At 41.3% G+C, this 18,915-nt stretch overlaps 1 protein-coding gene across 5 annotated transcripts in view; it reads left to right on the top strand.

Annotated features, from left to right (window-relative positions):
• The window catches only part of SEMA5B (semaphorin 5B), a 266,971-nt gene that overhangs the window by 120,422 nt on the left and 127,634 nt on the right, over positions 1–18,915 (top strand). For all 5 annotated transcript variants that reach the window (XM_036386655.2, XM_036386657.2, XM_036386654.2 and 2 more), the window contains one exon: positions 14,987–15,192. In XM_036386655.2, coding sequence (XP_036242548.1) covers positions 15,039–15,192 — 154 coding nt within the window. In that variant the 5' untranslated portion in view covers positions 14,987–15,038. The remainder of the gene's footprint in view (positions 1–14,986; positions 15,193–18,915) is intronic.

Genomic DNA, 18,915 nt, shown 5'->3' with positions numbered 1-18,915 from the left:
TTATGCTGATAATGGCTTATATCCTTTGTACTAAATCAATGTTGCCAAAATCCTCCTGGTGGTTTTCACTTTAAAAAGTATCTCTATGTGAGCATATTCCCCCCACATACACTGTCAGTCTTCATTATCTTTTTTTTTTTTTTATGGAAGTACATGGAGCCTCTTTTGCAGTCTATATCCTGAAATAACAACAAAAAATCCAATTTCTTAAAATGAGGTTTGCTGTTAATGGAGATTTTTTGAAGAGCTCTGTTCCTAATCCACCTGCTCTGTAGCTTCTGAATTCCCTGCAAGTGGTTCACTGCTCATTGATGAGAAACCAAAACCCAGAGTCCCACAACTCATGAATTTGAGACGGATTAAATTTTCAGATCTAATTTTATTTTAATATTTATTTTACCTCCAAAATTGCTATTATAGGGCCTCACAAGTGATTGTCTATGGAAGGTGGTTTTTTTACATGAGTCAGGACAGCACCTATAACCTTTTAAGTGGAGTCTCAGTGTTCATGGGCTCTATGATCAATCCTCCAGAAAGGGATGAGAAATTTGCAAGTTGATAAAAGACTTATGTGTAGTGCAAAAGAGGAGCCTATTCCTGTTCACCTTTTCAATCAGCTCTTCACTTCTCATCCTCTGACTTTGTTTAAAGACAAACTAATTGTAATTAAAAAAAGAAAAGAAACAATGGCCTTTTTTATTCCCTACAACCAACATATTCTAGAGTTTATAAGACCACAGGTTATATTTATGGCTCTTATATTTCCAAAGGGGGTCTGTGATGCTTTTGTCTGCAATATCATTGCCACCATGGGACTGAGGTCTGAATCTTACATCAGTGTACATAAGAGGAGGCTTGAGAGATTTATAATGGGAAAATGCTGACAGCTCCATAATTTACTGCCGGCTAACGGCAGCACTGTAGCTCCTGACAGCTCTAAACCCTTGTTCTGTGGGTTGGTTTGTTTCTAATACACTCCCTTTGCTGGATCTTCCCCCACCCTCTCTCTGGATGAATGGGCCTAGGCCTGTGAATATCTATATTGCTGCATTTTCCTTTGGTATTTTAACAGCCTTTCACTTTTAGGATTTCCCATTGTTGAAATTTGTAAAAGATTTCAGGAACTTCTCAGCAGAAAGGCTTTTTCATATAATTTGCCTTTTTTCTTGTTGTTCTTTCTTTAGCTTGGAGTATCTTACATATTCATTGTCACACCGGATACTCCAGCAGCAGCTTTACATTTTCAAGCCCTGGTACTTTGCTGTGTCCAGAAAATGGGTAGACACTGAACAATACCTACTTTTAAACTTATTTGAGTAGAATGCTGTGCATCTACATAATGGTTTCACACAGAAAGTGCTTTATCTTCATGAGTTAGTGAGTCAGTTTAGGGGTATTCTATTGGCAAAAGCTTTCAGAGAAATTATGCATGGTAAATTAATGAAGGCCGTCTGAGGTATTATTGTGTGTGAATGCACATGCCATTAGAATCAATGGCTGGCTGAAAAAAGTTAACGGTCATTAAGGGGCTGTTAAAAAGGCCAGTGGACACAGATTTACTCTCTTGCAGGGCTCTGGTTGGGTTAGGTGAAGACAGAGATTGCTATTTGCCTCCAGGCCACAGGACAGCCCAGGCTTTGTGCTTTCCTGTCCCATTTCTCTTGGCTCCTATCAGTGGCAGATTTAAGAGAGACTGCAATAGCCTGTCTTCTGAGGAGGTAGAGAACATCTTCTCAGCAGGTAAAGACCTTTGCATGACTTTTCCTTAGTTTACAAGTGGTTGGTAACAGAAAGTCCAAGTGGTGGAGCTTGAAATGGCTTAAAACAGTGTCTCAGTCGTGGTGTGAAATGGAGAGCTTGCCAAAGAGAAGGTTCTGTTGGTTTTGGTTGATGCCACCCAATCTGATGGTGAGTCTTTAAAATGTTGCTCACTCGGGTTGTGGGGTATTGGCTCCAATCAGACAGGAAGAAAAGAGCCCTGCAGCAGATCTGACCATTAGCCAATGGTATGGGAAATGCTGAATGCCAACTGGAGATTAGGCAACTGTGTGCCACTCCTGCCAATACAGCCAGGAATTTGTCATAATTGAGTATAAGTGACACAAACTGGCTTTCCTGGGCACTTGTATTCCCCTGGGCTGTGTCCTTTCCCTTGAGAAATGTAGATTTTTTTTTCCTGCATTGTATTTTGAATGCAGTGATTCTGACTGAAATAAAATGCATGGAGAAAATTAATGATTTGATATCTCCTTGCTGCTGCCAAAAGAAATGTAAAAGAGTCTTTGATCTGGTGGCTTTAAAAAAGTGAGCTGGACCAGTTACTGGCATTTACTGACCTAAGTAAGTGATAAAGCAACTGTGTCGAAGTTTAATTAGTCTTGATCAAGATACGATTTTAAGATTTAGAACTAGTGGCCTTTTGAAGAAGTAAGGCTTCTAGTTGTCATTTATGTCACAACATGTCCTTTTATCATACTTTCTGTGTCTCCAGCAGGAACAGTTTTTATTTTAAAGGAAAAGAGAAATGGTTCATTTGATGGGGATTAGCACAGACAAGCTTACTAATATTTGAAGGCAATTTCTCTGCCTTACCTTTTTCCCTATTTCATATCCCACAGAGATTACCTCAGACTGCCGTTGTTAGTCACTGTTATTTATATAAAGATATGTAATGCATTTGTGCTTGAGGGGTCGTCTGTAACGAGGTGTGCAATTTCAGACTGTAGAGACTGGCAGGAATTACTGTGAAGGATTGCTTTGCAGTGACAGCTTTATCCTGCCTGTAATATGTCATTGCGTGTGACTCTCAATTAATCACGCAATAACAAAACATTGCGGCTGGCGACAATGGTGTGTCCATTAATATCGAGAGGTAAGGCTCAGCTTTATGAACACAAATGCTGTCCCCTGCCCACTCGTGCACTTTAATCAGCAAGTCTCAGCCCAGAAGGAACATTTTTCTCTTCTCCTCTCCCCCATCATCCTCTATTGCGATCTATTAAGCTGCAATCCATAATGTCTCATGTCTCTGTAATGGCCTGATGGCGTGTGGTGTTAAATGATTGCATGAATTTGACTTTGTCTCGCTCCGCCTTGACCTTGGTGTCTTCAGTGGCTTCCCCTCTCTCATTTTCAAATCGGGAATGGGGAGTTGGAAGAGAAGATGGAAGAGTGACAGAATGGAGATACTACAAAGGAGGTTTGATGTTGTTCTTTGAGGAGATGGGGGAGACAAGAGGTAAGAGGATCCATTGCTAGGAGATGAAAATGCAATGATTTGCAAATTTGCAGGAGAAAAGCTATCATGCTTTTGAGCATAACCTGTTCCACAGACTGAAGTCTGCCACGTGCAGGACCTCATTGGTAAGCAGAGTGGAAACCTTGCAGTAATTCTTCCCCTTGTTTGTTCTGCCATTTATAATACGATTGCTAAGTAATATATCAATTTAAGTAAAATCCCCAAATCTCATTGTGTTTTACAGCTGTATTTATGTCCTGAACAGAAACATAAAGAGGCACCTGGGTGTTCTGTGCTTGGGCTACAAAGAAAGACACCCCAGTCCCAGCCACCAAGTGTGAATCCCTGTTATTACATCCAGCCAGGTTTAGACATAGATTCTCACTCTCTTGATAACCTTAGTTTGTTTTTTTTCAGTTGATTTATTTTGAGTTGGCATTGAGGTTTTACATCCTGTGCAACACAAATAGGAAGTCTGGTAGTAATTAGTGTCAATGTTTTAGGGTTTTTTTGCTAAGAAAACTAATTTTTAAGAAGTGCTTGGCAGGACAATCTCAGAAGAATCTCCTGAACATCCTCAGTTTGGTTTACACCAAAGTATTGTCATGTTAAATGCAACAGAGGAAATTAATTATTGTATCTCTTCCCATGGGTTAACGCTGTTTGTGAATTTGTGGCACATTTGACTGGTAGCCTTGAAAAGTGCACACTGAAAGAGGCATTTGGATTTTGACAATGGTGTGTCGGGTGCATTGCAGTACTTTCACTTTTTGTAAATAAAAAACAAAAGCCTTTGGGATTCTTAGCAATAAAAAGGTTTGTAGCTCCTTGGGGAATTCTTCATGGTCTTCATTGCTGAATCTCCCCATTGTCTCTGAATTATCAGCCAGACAATAAAAAAATAGTTAATCCAGGGTTTATGTCAAACATGGTTATTCTGGAGTAAATGCAGTATTATACCAGCACCATACAAAGTTCTTACTCCCTCTGGGCAATGTAACTTCTGCCAGTTAGCAAGAGCATTGGTTTTGGTTCTTTAATTAAGTCTAACCCTATCTCCCCTGCTGGATGAGCAGTGGATCTGACAAGATGCTGAACTTGCTAAACTATATAAAATAAAAGCACCTGCCCTCACATGAAATTGAGGGCACTCAGTAGTGCAGAAGGTGTTCTCCTTGGTGATCCCTGGCAGATACAATCCAGCACAGCTTCATAAAGCCATTTGCTGCCAGGTGTGGGGATGCATATTTGCATCAAGCTTTTCCATCAGGTGAACGCTGTTAGTTCATGTTTAGGAGCCAAGCACACATAGGGGAGACCTCCAAGAAGGAGGGTTTGTAATCAATTTCTCATTCCCAAATTATTTTTCCAGGGTCCCCACAGTATGGTGTTTGAGTAACAGAATAATTTCCTAGCTATTAAGTGCCTGAAAATCAGCAGTAATTAACTTAGCACAAGTTCTTCTCTTCCTCTCCCTCCTCTTTGCTCAAAAAAACAAACAAACCCCCTTTCTCAGCAGAGGAAATGCAGATGGAAGCAGTCTCTTCTGCCTGAGTGCAGTCATGTACAGATTACATCTTTTTCCCCCTTTCGGTTCTGTGAATAACATAATTGCTTTGTTATCCCTCAGGGGATTTGTAATATTAACATTGGTTAATGACATTAATTGAAGTTTTTACCATTAATAAAATGGCATTGCTTAAAATTAAGCATTACATTTCAATTAGTAGTCCATCAAAGACTTTAATAGTCTGGAGCATTAAAGTGATATTTTTTTAAATTTCTTATTAATTTTTTATTGTATCATGCTAATTTCCAAAGAGTGATTGAAAGCCCAGCTGATCCAATGGACGACCCTATCTGCCATGTTTCTTGAAGGAACTTCTTTCTTTTATGACATTATGCAAAAAGGTCACATTTCCACAAAGCAGGAATCTGTTTCAGTCACCTCTTGAATTCATTATCATCCTTTTTACTTTTTAACATGAGGCACATGATATACAGGCACCCCAGGTGGACATGTTTAAATTAATCTAGTAATAATTGATTCAGAAGAGATTTGGAGGACAGAATTTGCATAAAAGCCATAATGAGAGCAACTCCTCCAAGGCCAGACTGAACAGCTAAGTCCCTGAATAACTTACATCTCCTAAACTAATTTGGTTATATATGCAGGATGAAGGTGTGGGGGCTGGAGCATCATGTGATTGGAATTCATTACAAATAATTCATCTTCTCTAGGAAGGCTGGCCTCAGAGTGTATTAAAATTATATCAGCTCCCAAATGCTTGCTCAGACCCTGCCTCTGGAAGATGATGACAAAGTTTCTGTCTGAGGGATTGTTTGGGTATTTTAAAGCATTTCTGAGGCAGAGAGCTTGACACCCCAGGGCTGGGGTATCCTCTGGCAGGCTGCTTCTCCTGCCTGGTGGGAAAGTATTCAGATACTCAATCTTGGCTGGACATTTCATGGTCAAAAACATAAGTGCAGAGGAAGATCCTAGCTTTCGGTCTCAGATATTCTTCCCTTCAATTCCAGAATGGAATTTCTTAGGTAAGTTGTAGATCACTGGATTTGCATCAAATCCAGGATCACTGTGATGTCTTTGGGAATTTAGGGAGTCCCACTGCAGGATGGGGACTCTGTACTGTTTAGTTAAAGTAAATCTGCAGACAGAGAAAATGACAACTGTTCAGTCTATTAAAAGAAAGCAGCCAAGGCCTTTTTGAAGGTCAGCTGTCCTGCTTGACTTTGCCTTTGCCTAAGTACTCTTTTTGAGAAAATCTCTAAAAGGATGCCTCCGTGACCCAGCATAGTAATGCCTGTGTTCTGAGGCTGGTGAGCTTCAGTTAGCAGGTAACACAGTACCATGCTCCTGGTATCAGAGAAGTTGCATAGCCTGTGTGGAAGGAGGGGGAAATTCAGCTCTGTCTTTTCAGAAACTGTTGATCACCATATATTTTTCATGGGAAAATTGATGTCACTGTTGTTTTCAGCAGATAAGGAATCCGTCCCATTTTGTTTATACACAGCAGTCGGTAATACCCTGTCATTTTTGAGCTGTGTATGTTCTTCAGTGCTGCCCTGCAGCCAAGAGGATCTGGGAAGGGCAGATCCTGCTTTTCAGAGTCCCAAATACAGTGCAAGAGTTGGGGCAGATCAAAGCAGCGCTGCTGCTCCAGTGAGGGGAACAGTTAACAGAGCTCAACTGGTACCTGCTGTTGCAAGAGGTATGAGAAAAGCTGAGCATGGCAGGAGAAAAAAAGACTCTGGCTGACAATTATTGTTTTGTCTGTTCACATTTGGGGCATATAGAGGCTGGCTGAATGCTTTCTAGCCAAAGGTTTCTGTATGATAAATGATGCTGTGCTGTGCCAAGAAGACAATGCAGCAAAATATATTCTTGTTTCCAAACAGGCTAAAACTTGGAGTTGTGCTACAGGGATGCTTTATGCTTCTTCTCCTAGAGTTAAACCATGAGTATGTGTTATGTGGCACTGGGTAATCACAAATCTTTGACAAAACAAACAAGCTCTGGTTTCTCTCTCCTGCATGGGCAAGCATTAAAAGAAAAAGTTCTTCTCATTCTGTTTTTCCAACATAGTGGTGGAGGAAGGAGCTGCAGGGAGGGATGAGTTGGGTTTGCAATGTGCAACAACTGCCTTTGACTCTGGCATGTGGGGCTGTGTCAGTGATGCAAGAGGATTTGCTGGATGGAGTAGAAGGAAGTGGGTAGCAGAAGCTGGAGGTAGTTTCAGAGGTTTTAACAGGAAAAACTGGAAAAGGCCAGCCCATATGTTATGGCTGACTCTCAGGCAGGAGGTTCATTGGTGTGATGATTTCATGGCTTGGTGTTTGTCTTCTGGACACTTGAATTGTGGGATTGCTTTAGGTCAGAGGAAAATTAAGTGGTTTGTTGTTGTTGTTGTTGTTGTTGTTTTATTTGTTTGTTTGTTTGTTTTAATTTCTGCTTTCTGTTGTTTTCCCAACTCTGTGGACACAGGGGCACCACAGTGACTGCTACATAGTTTATCAGGATTGCTTATCTGCAGGGCACAATCTGGGGACTGTACTTGTCCCCAGATTGCTATCCCAGTGAGGAAGAGAGAAACTTTGTGAGTTACCAACCTGTATTAGGTCTAATGTAATTTGGAACTATTGTCACCAACTTCCTTACTAAGCATCCCAAGGGATGTCTGCAATAGACTCTATAATTAGAGCTGAATAAAAAAATAGTGTCAGTAAAACATTGGTTAATACTTTAGTAAGTAAAAAAATTCAATAGCATTTATGGTTTTCATATTAAACTGTGAGACAAAAGATAAGCCCATACAAAAATCATTTTGAAAAGTCAGGAGGAATTAATTCCTCTTTCTGTCTCTGTCTAAAATTGTCTGCAGATACTAGTGACTGAGTGACAAATCTGTGTCCTGCCTCAGTTTCCAGCATTGTAGCATCACAGCTGCAGTGGGGAGGTCTGTGAGCAGGAGCACCCCATGTCTGGAAATCACTGCAAATAGAAGATTGTCTCCAGACTGTCAAGTACAAGAGTGTGTTGGAATGACAGTGGCTGTGCAGTGTGGTCCTGGAGACTGTGGCTCTGCTAATTTGCACATTTACAAACCAACTACATTGGCAGGGGAGTAACTTGAAGAGAAGCTGCTGTGTTGGTATTTCTGTAACAGCTACAGGCTTAAGGCATCGGTCTATGGGTTGAGTACCAAACCTCAAGCTAGAAAGAACTCTTGCAGCCAGGTGATGATTTGCAGTAAGTGTGATACTTGCAGAATGTAAACAGCGTGTCTGATACCTTGGATTTACAGCCCCCATGCAGGGGATTCCAAATCACATGTTCAGTGAGAAAGGTGACTGCCCTGCAAGGGGTGCTGAGTCCAGTGCACGCTCCCCTGCTGCAGACAGGGCCTCTGGAATAGTTATTCCTGCTGTAGCTGCTGCTCCATGAGCCCTGGGGTGGCTCCTCTCTTGGGCTGTGTACACTCTTCCTCTTTTTGGCTGAGGATCTGGAGACTTTGACTGGGAGTCAGGATCTCCTGATTCTAGAGCTAGGCTCCAGTAAATGTCAAGTCTGAGCTGCAGTTGTGCTCAGTACCATAGCATCTATTACATTCTGCTGTCGTGTCAGGCTGTGCCTTCATCTCCGTGTTTCACAGATGGAACACATAAAAATAATTCCATAGCCAGTCCAGGTCTGGGAAATACCAAAAATTTGGTAATTCTTTGACAAAACTTTGACATCTCTCAGAGAGTTCATTCTGTGAAGAGTAAATAGCTGATATTTCCATCCCCCCTGTAGAGGCACTTTTCTAGAAGAAACAGTGGCAGCACACCACCAGGGAGATAAATGAGTGTGAGCCTTCATTGCCAAATACAATCTTTGAATAAACAGAAGACTTCAGACTCCAAGGCACCTTTTCTCAAGTGCTAAATTCATACCCCAAACAAATGCTAACAAAGCCTCTCATGTCTTTATATTAAGGGTAGCCTGTAAAAAAAAGATCCAGAGTTCTCTGGGGAGCCTCTTGAAGCACTTGGGGACACACTCAATGTGTGGTCAGGTTAGCACTACTCAGAAGCAAGTCTTAGTGTCAGCAGAGCAGGTATTTATTTATGCCCACTGGATTTGGCAGGAGCCCAGAGGTACAGTATATTTTGTGCTGTTATACAGACTTTTATTGTTGAATCAGCTTTATTTAATGGAAGGTCTCTATAATAGGGTCTTGTTTTGGAGGGCTTCCTCTACAGGTGAGGAAACAGTTCTGTTTCCAGGACCTTGTGGCAGTGGACTGTGCTACTGAGGCCCAGAAACCAAGTGGTGGCTGATGGTTTACTGAGGGCCCACACCAGTCCATAGAGAAGTGGCCTGACAACAACCAATTCATTTTGTGCTAAACCACTATTAAGAGTTTTGTCTCTGTTACCTGTTCTGAATGAAAATATCCCATTGCATTTTGTGGCCTTGGTTTTGGACCATGACCAGTCCCGAGTGGCTTTGATCAGCAATCAGAAAGAGCCCTAGAAATAACGTGCCCCCAAGTGCACTGTCAATTTTTTGTGGAATGTAGTCCTAAGAACATCAAAGTATAGACTATTACAATTCAGCTCTACTGCAGGATTCACGAGCCATGAACCAAAGAGTATATTAGGAAGAACTGATTTCTCCCTTGCAAAGAGTTACCTGAATTATTTATACAGATCTAGATAATAGAAGGGTTTCAATGAATTGACCTGTCTTGCAATATCTTGATTGTTTTATTCCTGATACAAAACCCACTGTGATACTGCCAGTGGTGTCCTGCAGACTCTGTGAGGCAGGAGCTGTGAGAGGGGTCAGCATGGAGCTCAAGCTTCTGCTCTGCCACAAGACAGCATATTGCCTGGACACACTTGTGATGCACCCTGCTGCTGAATTGCAGGGGGGTTTGAAGATAACCCTTGGATTATATGTATGAAAATGTGGGTTTGTCTTCCTGGGGTGTTGTGAGAGCAAGATCAGTGTGAGACTCATAGATGATGTTGCAGTTGAGGCCATGGGAAGCCCTGAACAAGGTGGGTACACACAAGCCTGGTGACAGCCAGAGCAAAACCTTTGGCATATAAACTGCCATGCAATCCAAAGTGAGCTCACCGGTTCTTCTGAAGACTGTAGGGTGATTTAATTAAAGCAAAACAAGATCTCTTCACAGATTCTCATCTCAGCCAGAATTTGACCATTTCCACAGATTTCCCTCACAAAGTAAGTGAGAGAAGCTCAGTATCCACAAGTCCAGTCTAACAGTGCATATGAGATTTGACCTCTGGACGTGAAGTGCAGCATGGCATGTTTTGGCTGTAAGACAGATCCATGGGCACAGCTGAAGGCTGAGCGTGTGCATGTGGCCAGGGGCAGAGGGAAAAGCTGTGCTTTTTCTTCGATAGTGTGGAATGGCCCTTGGAGCCAGTTGGGTGGGATGGATTCCAGCTGGAGAGGGAGGGAAGCGTGAGGAGCATCAGATGAATAAAGGACCATAGTTTTGTTGGTCTTGGAGCTATTTTCTAGGGCAGAGCTGCCTGTGCCAGCCTGTCATAGCCACATTTCTGAGCTGTCTTTCTTTACAATGTTTATATTTATTTCCCTTATTCTTCCAATACTTTTTTGAATACTTTAATGTCCACATCTTTCCATTTCACCTCTTCCCTCTGCTATCCCAGTCTAATAAAACCATAACTGTGGCAATCACAAAAGATCCTGAACAGAAGAATTAAAGCTTTTGCAGGAGGTTCCTTTTTTAGTCTTTTTTAAAGGCATGTCTTTCCTTTAAAATGAAAGATGAAGCATTTTCTTTTATCCTTTAACTTTACTGTCACATTTTATTAAGTCAAAATGATAGTTACAGTCAGAGGAAAGCAGGATATGAATTCCTGGTACAGCCATTTTTAAAGTGTGCTTTGTTTTAAAGCCCTGAAGATTGATTGAAGGTATTTTTCTTTTAGACACAAAGCTTTAGTCAAAAGGGGCCTGATCTGAGTTACCCTCTGTAAATCAGGATTAGTTCCTGTGAAATCAATGGAGTTGCAATGATACAATACGGGGTGAGTTGGAAAAGACTCATGCCCTGGCAATAAATGAGGGAGGGACTGTGGGCGATCCCCTGAACGCTGCCCTTGCAGCCACAAGGCAAAGCAGAATTATACCCTGTCCCTCTTGGGCTGCCATGGAATGTCCTGGCTGGGAGGTGGGCAGGTAGAGTGGGTTTGTGCTGACACAGGCACTGAGGTTGCAAATCTCAGCTTTGGAGATGCTCTGAGTGTGCAGACCTCCTGCCTTTCCCAGATGGAGCAGCAGATTCCCTGCCACTGCCACTGCCACTGCAGGCAGGGAGGCCCGTGAGCTGAGAAAGCCTGATTTAAGAGACAAGAGGATGGTGGCAGAAGTGGTGCTCTATAAAATGCCTGACTGTGGAGCAAATGTCACCAAATCCAGTGTAGCCCGAATTTATCAACCTTTTTCTGTCAGAGGGCTGTAGGAATTCACTGGGTGGGGTAGAAAACGGGAGAAAGTTGCCCCATCACTGGCCCTTGGGGCTTTGCAGAGACTCAGAACATGGCTTTCATGAGCAAGAAGACAGATAAACTTGGACAGATAATATTTTTGGACGTTTTTATCTCTTTTTAATGTGTCTGCATTGGGCCAGGGAGAAGAATAGCTAAGGTGGTAACTTGCATCAAGATGAGGAAATAAAGAATTGAAATGATGTGTCCTGTCTGAGATTTCAGTTTAACCAGGGATTTGAGCTCTTGTCTCTCATCTGCACTGAAACCTTGACAACTGATTTCTTGAGCCCTCAGCCATTCTGAGCAGACAGTCTAATAAGAACAGCTCTTTTTATAGCATTTAACTGTATCTAAATGGCTTAAGGCCAGGGCAAGTTCCAGCACTGCAAAGCACGACTACTCTGGGCTGTGCTTGGGATGTGCAGTGTTTTAGCAGTCTGCATGTGGACTGGCCCTAAGCACTGATCATACTCCAGGCTTCACAGTGAAAATCTGCAACTTGGGCAAAATGGGAGGCTTGGATTTGGCCACCTCCAGTGAAATGAAAACATTTCATTTCATTAAAACACTTTATAACTGCTGGACTCTCCCAAGCAGTTACGAGCTTGCTCTTGGCATACAACTGACCTGTGCTTGCACATGGCACTGCTTCATATTAGGAGTGTGGGGTTCTCTTTGGAAATGCATTTGCAGCAGCTGGGAATTACCAAGTTAGAGTCTTAAAATATTGAGAAAAAGTGAACAAGGAAGCCTGGGAAAGGACAGGTTGAAGGACTAAGATTTTTCAGTGTTATCCACTGTCTCAATATTGTTCAGCTCTAGGGCTCTGACTTCTGTTGCCCTTGATCAAGCTGGCATTTACCCACTGACTCTGACTCCAGTTACACACCAGCTCAGGGCTGCTGCACATGACACTGATTTTCCTCAACTTTCCAGCACACAAATGCTCCACACATTTGATGAATGCAATTGGACATAGGATGTAGAGAACACAGTGAAGGATATGATTTTTTTATAATGTCACCTTTTTGGTGACATTTTCACCCTGGTTTGGTCATTATTACTTTCCACTTCAAGTTCGAAACCATTATTTTTGTGCACACTTTGGATTTCCCTATGACAATAAGGAAAAGAAGATGGAACTTTACCCCAAATACTGGTTACAGCTTTCTAAGGAACACTGAAGTCTCTTGGACTGTGGTAAAATCTCCCAGGGAAAGTGGCAGAAATCCAGATACTTGGCACATTTTACAACTAGTCCAGACAAAACACTAGTAAATGTACTCTGCTTTGGCACAGAATAGGCTGTGGGATGCTATGAAGCTTCCCTGTATGCAGCTTTTTATAATTTCATGACCATAATGAGTGTGAAACTTGAATTTACTCATCTGCTGATTGCACACCACACAGGTCTGTAGAGGACCATAGGACCCTATCATGTGTCTTTGTTTTAAGATTTTTTTTCACCTAGCTTGAGATCATTGTTTGGACGATTAGTACATGAAAATGGCCGTATTGGCTCAGACTAGAAGTCTGTCTAGTTTAGTACCTTCTTTCTAGGATTAGCCAGTAATAGCTGCACTGGGAGTAGTAGAGCGTGCATAAAGTGAGATTTCTATGACTGTCTTTTCCAGTTTCCAGCAAGGATATCTGACAGTGAAAAAGTCCTTTTTGCCTTTTGTGCATTTCCCACAACAACCATCTCCTATCTCAGGAGAGTTTGGCTTTGACTTTAAGTGTATCCGAAAGCTATACAAAATGCATCTCACTGGCCTTCACATCTCTGTGCTGTACTTCATTTCTGGATTTTTACTGGAAAAAAAATGATCATTTAATCCAGTGGTTGAAAATATAATGTGAAGCTTCATCATCAATAATTTTTATTACAGTGCGGCTCATACAACATGTCCATCATGTGAGGTGCCACAGTACTCAGTGGTGTACACCCTGCAGTATGCTTGTGCTTGATGCTGTGCTGGCCTTAGCTTTAAATGATTTCACATCTCTTCCCTCTGCCAGTCCCATTTCTTAATTTAACATTATATTTGCTGTGTTTTTCGAAACAGTCACCCTCTGTAGTAAAGTGCTGTAGAACCTCTTTTGGAGAGCTGGAAAGGGATTTTATATATCACTGCATAAAATCTGCATGTATATGGGGATGGAAAAAATGTGAAATGTTGTAATGTCTCACTCACACTGGTTGGGAAACCAAGTCCCTAGAACTACCCCGAGCCCTGAATGCCAATGCTATTTTCAGTCAGAGGTATGGAGCTGCTGCTGAGGACGTGCAGAATGGATGCACTGGCAACTCATCTTAATGCATGTTTAAAATCACAGAGAAATACAGTTAAGAATAAAACACAAGATCCATTTTTTCAAACCAACTGTCTCCCATTTCTGGTGTAAGCAGTCCCTTATTGCACTTGTGATGCCTGAATACCTTTAAAAGTTTCTTTCAACTCCTTGATGTCACAATATTGTCCTCTATATTGGAGTTTGCTCCAAGCCACAATCCTGTCATTGTGCATCAGTGCCTCATGTTACCTGCCATCGCCTGCCCATTTCAGGTCACTGAAAGTGTTTTAGAGACTTCAAACAAAAATATAGAGGTATCAGATACTGCAGGTGTTGACTGTTACACTAACTTTATGAATAACATCTGCAGGAATTGAAAATCTCATTATGTGTGAATTTGATCAGAATTAGCTTTATCACTAGTAAGATTTAAAGGTAGGAGACTCTATTTGTTTGAAAACACGTGCTTGCAATAATTGAACAAAGTCACATAGGAAAATATACTATGCACATCAATAAGATTAAATTTAGCAATGCAGATTTTCTTAAGCTGTAGCATCATCTTGGGGAGCTTGTGGCATGGGCTAATTAATCCTCCATCCACTGTCTCAGGCCTGGTAGGCCTGGGAGAATTTTTAGAGCTCTGCCTTTACTGCTACTGTTGTTAAAATGCTCACGTAGAAAAGGCATGACTTTCCTCTCTCCTCGCCTGAGAGTGAATGCTCCTCCTCTTGAGCTGTGCCTCAGCTCTTGTGACTGGGAGCTATAGCATCCCATAATAATGAAGGCAATCAACTCACTTCTCACCATTTTCCCCTTCAGATTATTCTAACTTTTATTACCTCAGTTAGCACTTTCCAGTATAAAGGCAAGACCTTTATACTGGCTTGTTTTGTTTCAAGACATTTTAAGCAGCAGTGTTCAGATGTATGAATCACATGTTAGAACAGAGTTTTCATGGTGACTGATGTTGGCCTTTCCTTAGCAATCTCTTGAATTTAGCATGGCATTTACTATGGACACATTTTGAAATTGAGGAGGGAGGTGTCCACACTGGGGGAAACATTTACACCTGGGATATTTGAAATTTCATGTTGTCCGTGCCAGCCATTGCACACCAGGTGCTTTATAAGACAGACACCAAGGGTACAGAGATAGGTGTTTAGGGAGCTGTGCACTTCCCTTCTTTATGGTTGTAAATTGGGGTGGGCTTTTTGATTTTTTATTTTTGTTGGTTTGGTTTGGTTTGGTTTTTTTGTGCTGTTTGTGGAATATTACCTTCCATACTTAAGCACAAGTGGGGTTGGTAGGAAAGGGGAACTCCACCCTTCCCCTTTCTGGGGAAGCATTTACCTTTCTGAAAGTGGAACCTTTCTGAAAGAGGAATTATTTGTATTTCAGGTATCCTCCGTGGGCCTGTCTTGGAAGCTAGATCTGCAGCCGCCCTTCAGTCATGATTGTTTCAAGATTAAAGGCCATTTCCCTGTCATTGCCAAGCCTTTTTCTTCTTGCTTTTCATCTCTCAGCATCACAGAATGTACCTGAATACACTGAAGCTGAACATCAGCAATGTGTTAGGAAAGAACACCCCACAATTGCTTTTGAAGGTAAGAGCTTCTATTCCTGTTCCAGATTCCAATTGGATGATCCATTTAGGTTTAGTCTGTGCTGTTTTTCCTTACAACTCTGATCCACAGGCCAGGGGAAGTGGCCTGACGAATCATTTTCCCTTTGATGCTTTACAGTGTTTTAATTCTGAGGTTTCACAGCAGTCACTTAATCCAGGCTGTATTGGGACTACTGGTCTAAGAATCTCAATTTTCTACTCTGTTACAGGCTCCCTGTAATCTTGTGCCATGCTGAAACCGTGTTTCAGTTTCCTTTTCTCTAACTGGTTTCAGTAATGCTTCACCTGGCTTGCTGGAGCCAGACACTTAATAAGTGAAATGTGATAGAGAATTTGGACACGCTTGAATGCAAGAGAAATGAGTTGATTTAAAATTGCAGGGAGTGGCTGTGCTTTTGTTTGTAGCAATCCTGGTTTGGTTTGGTTTTGTTACGTATTTGTCACCTGGGCTAGTAGTTTTTCTGTCCTTCATCTGGGCATTTAACTTGAATGTGAGAGGGAGCCTTTGTGTTGCAATGGCCAATTCTTTTCCTGTTCTTTTGAAGCGTGGGATTTTTCTTGTCCTTATCCACTCAGATTTTCCATGACCAGACATGTACTCCTCAATTGTTGTCTATATAATCTGTCCACTTATCCACAGCTAGATCTTTATATTGGTACCACTATTATTTGAAAATTCACTCCAGACTGGTGTGTTCAACTCAGTGTGCCAGCATCAGCAGCTGCTGAGCTTCCTTGCTAAAAATGGTTTCCTCCAAAATGTTGGAATATCGATTTTGGTTCCCATTTAAGACTTTGCAATGCATCTCCAGTTACATTCTTTGCTAAAGGCAATTGAGTACCTTGCAATGTGTGTCTAGTTAGGTTCTTTGCTAAAGGCAATTCAGCTGTGGTTTTGTGACCTTTGAGATAGGGTTTCCAGGAAGAAAGTAGTCAAAGGCTTCCTTGCTGACCTTTCAGGGTTCTTCTAGAGAGCTTTACTATTCTTCACAGAGGAGGAAACTCTTGTCTCTTAATTTGGAAAGTTTAAGAGATTTCTTGTCTGTTTTCCATTATCCATGCTTAAAGGTTTAAGTAGATTAAAATAAATTAGCAGAATCTTTGAGCCTACATGATACAGCACTGGCTCTAACCTTGGTCTGGTAAATAAACCTTGATTTTAGTCGCTAAATAAATCTAACCATCTGTTTTAAGTGGGGAGAGCCAAAAGGAGAAGCCCTTGCTATTAAAAAACAGTGAAATTTAATTCAGTAAATAAAAAAGTTATGAGAATATAATAGGTACAGAAAAGAGAAAAAGTGTTGCTCTCTCTGTTAACCAGGAGCATCAAACTTTGAGTTTAGAGGATGTGTCTATGAAATCCTGCATTGAGGTAAATCATTCTGTAGGGAATATTAAAAGCCCCAATTCCTGAAGTTGAGGAATTGGTGGGCATTTCTTGGAGCTCAATATGAGTGCTACTCTGCAGAACTGATGGCTGTGTAAACACACTCATAATCTGCCAGTTTGCTTTGTTTTAATACGGCATGAATATTTCACAGGGAAAAAAAATCTGTCCTCTTCTTTCACTGTTCTTGTTCCCTTCCTTTTTTCAATGATAGAGGGCAAAAACTGGTGAGTTAATTAGAACCTGACAATTGTGCAAAAGAAAGAAAGATTTAAATTGCAGATGCATCAAGAAAATTACCCGGATTATCATTTGAGATTCTTAAACCCAAGTTAGATTCAGAGTTATGGTTTTTTCACAGCACCTGTTTCCTTGTGATTGTTCATGATACAGTTTCATCTTGTATTTTCTGCTGCAAAGCTCAGCTGGAAAATACACTGTAGGAATTAAATTAAAGGCACCTTTTGTCCACTGCACATAAGGCCTGGTGAAGAGGGCTCACATGTCCAAAACCACATCTCAGTTCATAATCTGATTTCTCTTAAAGCTATACCCTGTTCTGATGCCAGCACACACAGGTTTAGGCTACAATGGTAGACAAGTAGGGGAATCTAAATTTTATGTGGTGTTCACAGATTGCTCTGAGGATGTCTCTGCTTAACAGTGTGCCTCAGGGGCTTTCTGTGGCTCTCCAGATGCATGGACTCATGAATCACAACCTGGTACACAATGGGAGTGTGTGATGACTGAAAGAGTGACCCCAGCAGAGCCCTTCTGATGCTCCTGCTGCCAGGGGAAGGGATTATGTTACACCAGCAATTTTCCGTGGATGGGCCACAATAATAATAAGGCCTGTGACCATTCAGTCATACAGGGTACATTAATTTACTGCCAGAATGAATAGGCTAACAAAACAGTTTATGTTACAAAGGGGTTGAATAACTTCTTTTTCACAACCTTGCTAACCAGGCTTCCCATCACCAGACAAATGGGATGCCATACCATATTTTGTGTTCTCTAATCTTCAGTTCCCACTTTGCTTGTGCTCAGTCTTTTTTTATTATACTTTACCCCTAGATTATATTCTTAACATCTAGTTGGATAATGTCTTTGTTGTAGAAGAATCCAAGTAAAACTTCTTTCTGTCTATTTTCCCTTTATTTCCTGAGAAATTCTGTAATTTTATGTTCTTATTGTATCTAATCCACACTAGCCAATCATCTGCCTTATGGGGTTTGTATCTCTTTGTCTTGCTGTGAGGGTGGGTAAGAGAGATAGAACCCAGTACATGTCCTATCCATTTAAGAGAAAGGAGATTATGTATATAAAATGCTTTTACTTTAGCTGTGTTCAGACCTGAAGAAATGTTTCTTTACAGACTCCATTCCCAGAATTATTTGTGCCATTACATGTAACATAGAGAAAGTGGCCTAGACAAGTCAAGGGACATACATTCTGGTTCTAGATGTACAAACTTTAAATGCTAAAGATAACATTGCTCTGCCAGGACAGATGTGGGCTGGGGAGGGAGCATGAGCTGAATGGTTTATCCTCACAGCCTGCATGGAGATCCTGAGGGACACAACAGGAATTTTGTGCTTCAAGCGCTGTCCTGTGTGTTTGCACAGTACCAAACTACCACAACGGTGCCCCAGTTTCCCTGGGGCTTATAAATGGTGCTCATTGTACAGTTCCAGCAATAATAACATACCCAGTTTGGGCTTTTCATAATTAGATTGTTCTACTCTATGCTTATAGGAAATCCAGTTAAAGTTTGATTTCTCTTGTTAGATCAATAAGAAAATGATCTTCTACATCCCAGGAGGCTGTTTCTGGGTCTTACTACCTATTTGACTGTTAGTGGGTAGCTACATTAGGGATGTTGCGTGCTTGTTTGTTTTTCAGTGAGTTGAGAATTTAGTGAAACAAGTCAAGTGTATTCTTAGTGCATCCCTTTTTATTTATACATGCGTGTACACATGCTTCCAAGTCCCATTTCACAAAACAGTTTGTCATTCCAGCACAGCTCCCCTGTGGTCCACTCTGGTAAGCCAAACACCAGAGAATTGGTTTCTACTTCTTGTCAATCATGTTCATATTTCTCGTTTTTTCTGTATTGGTTTTACTGCCAATAGATCAGTGCCTGCATTTGCAATTGGGCTGTGCCTGTGTCCTACTGTCCTGGTTGCCAGCAGAATACTTCATTGTTGTACAGCTCTTTCTTGGATATAAAACACTCTTGCTATTCCTTAAAGACATTTGGAGCTCCTTTGTAACGTGCCTTTTGGGAAAACCAGAATCATCTTCCATGTTATA

Source organism: Molothrus ater, chromosome 7, assembly GCF_012460135.2.
Source record: "Molothrus ater isolate BHLD 08-10-18 breed brown headed cowbird chromosome 7, BPBGC_Mater_1.1, whole genome shotgun sequence".
In the NCBI taxonomy this organism is placed as follows: domain Eukaryota; kingdom Metazoa; phylum Chordata; class Aves; order Passeriformes; family Icteridae; genus Molothrus; species Molothrus ater.
This window is presented reverse-complemented; position numbering and strand designations above follow the sequence as displayed.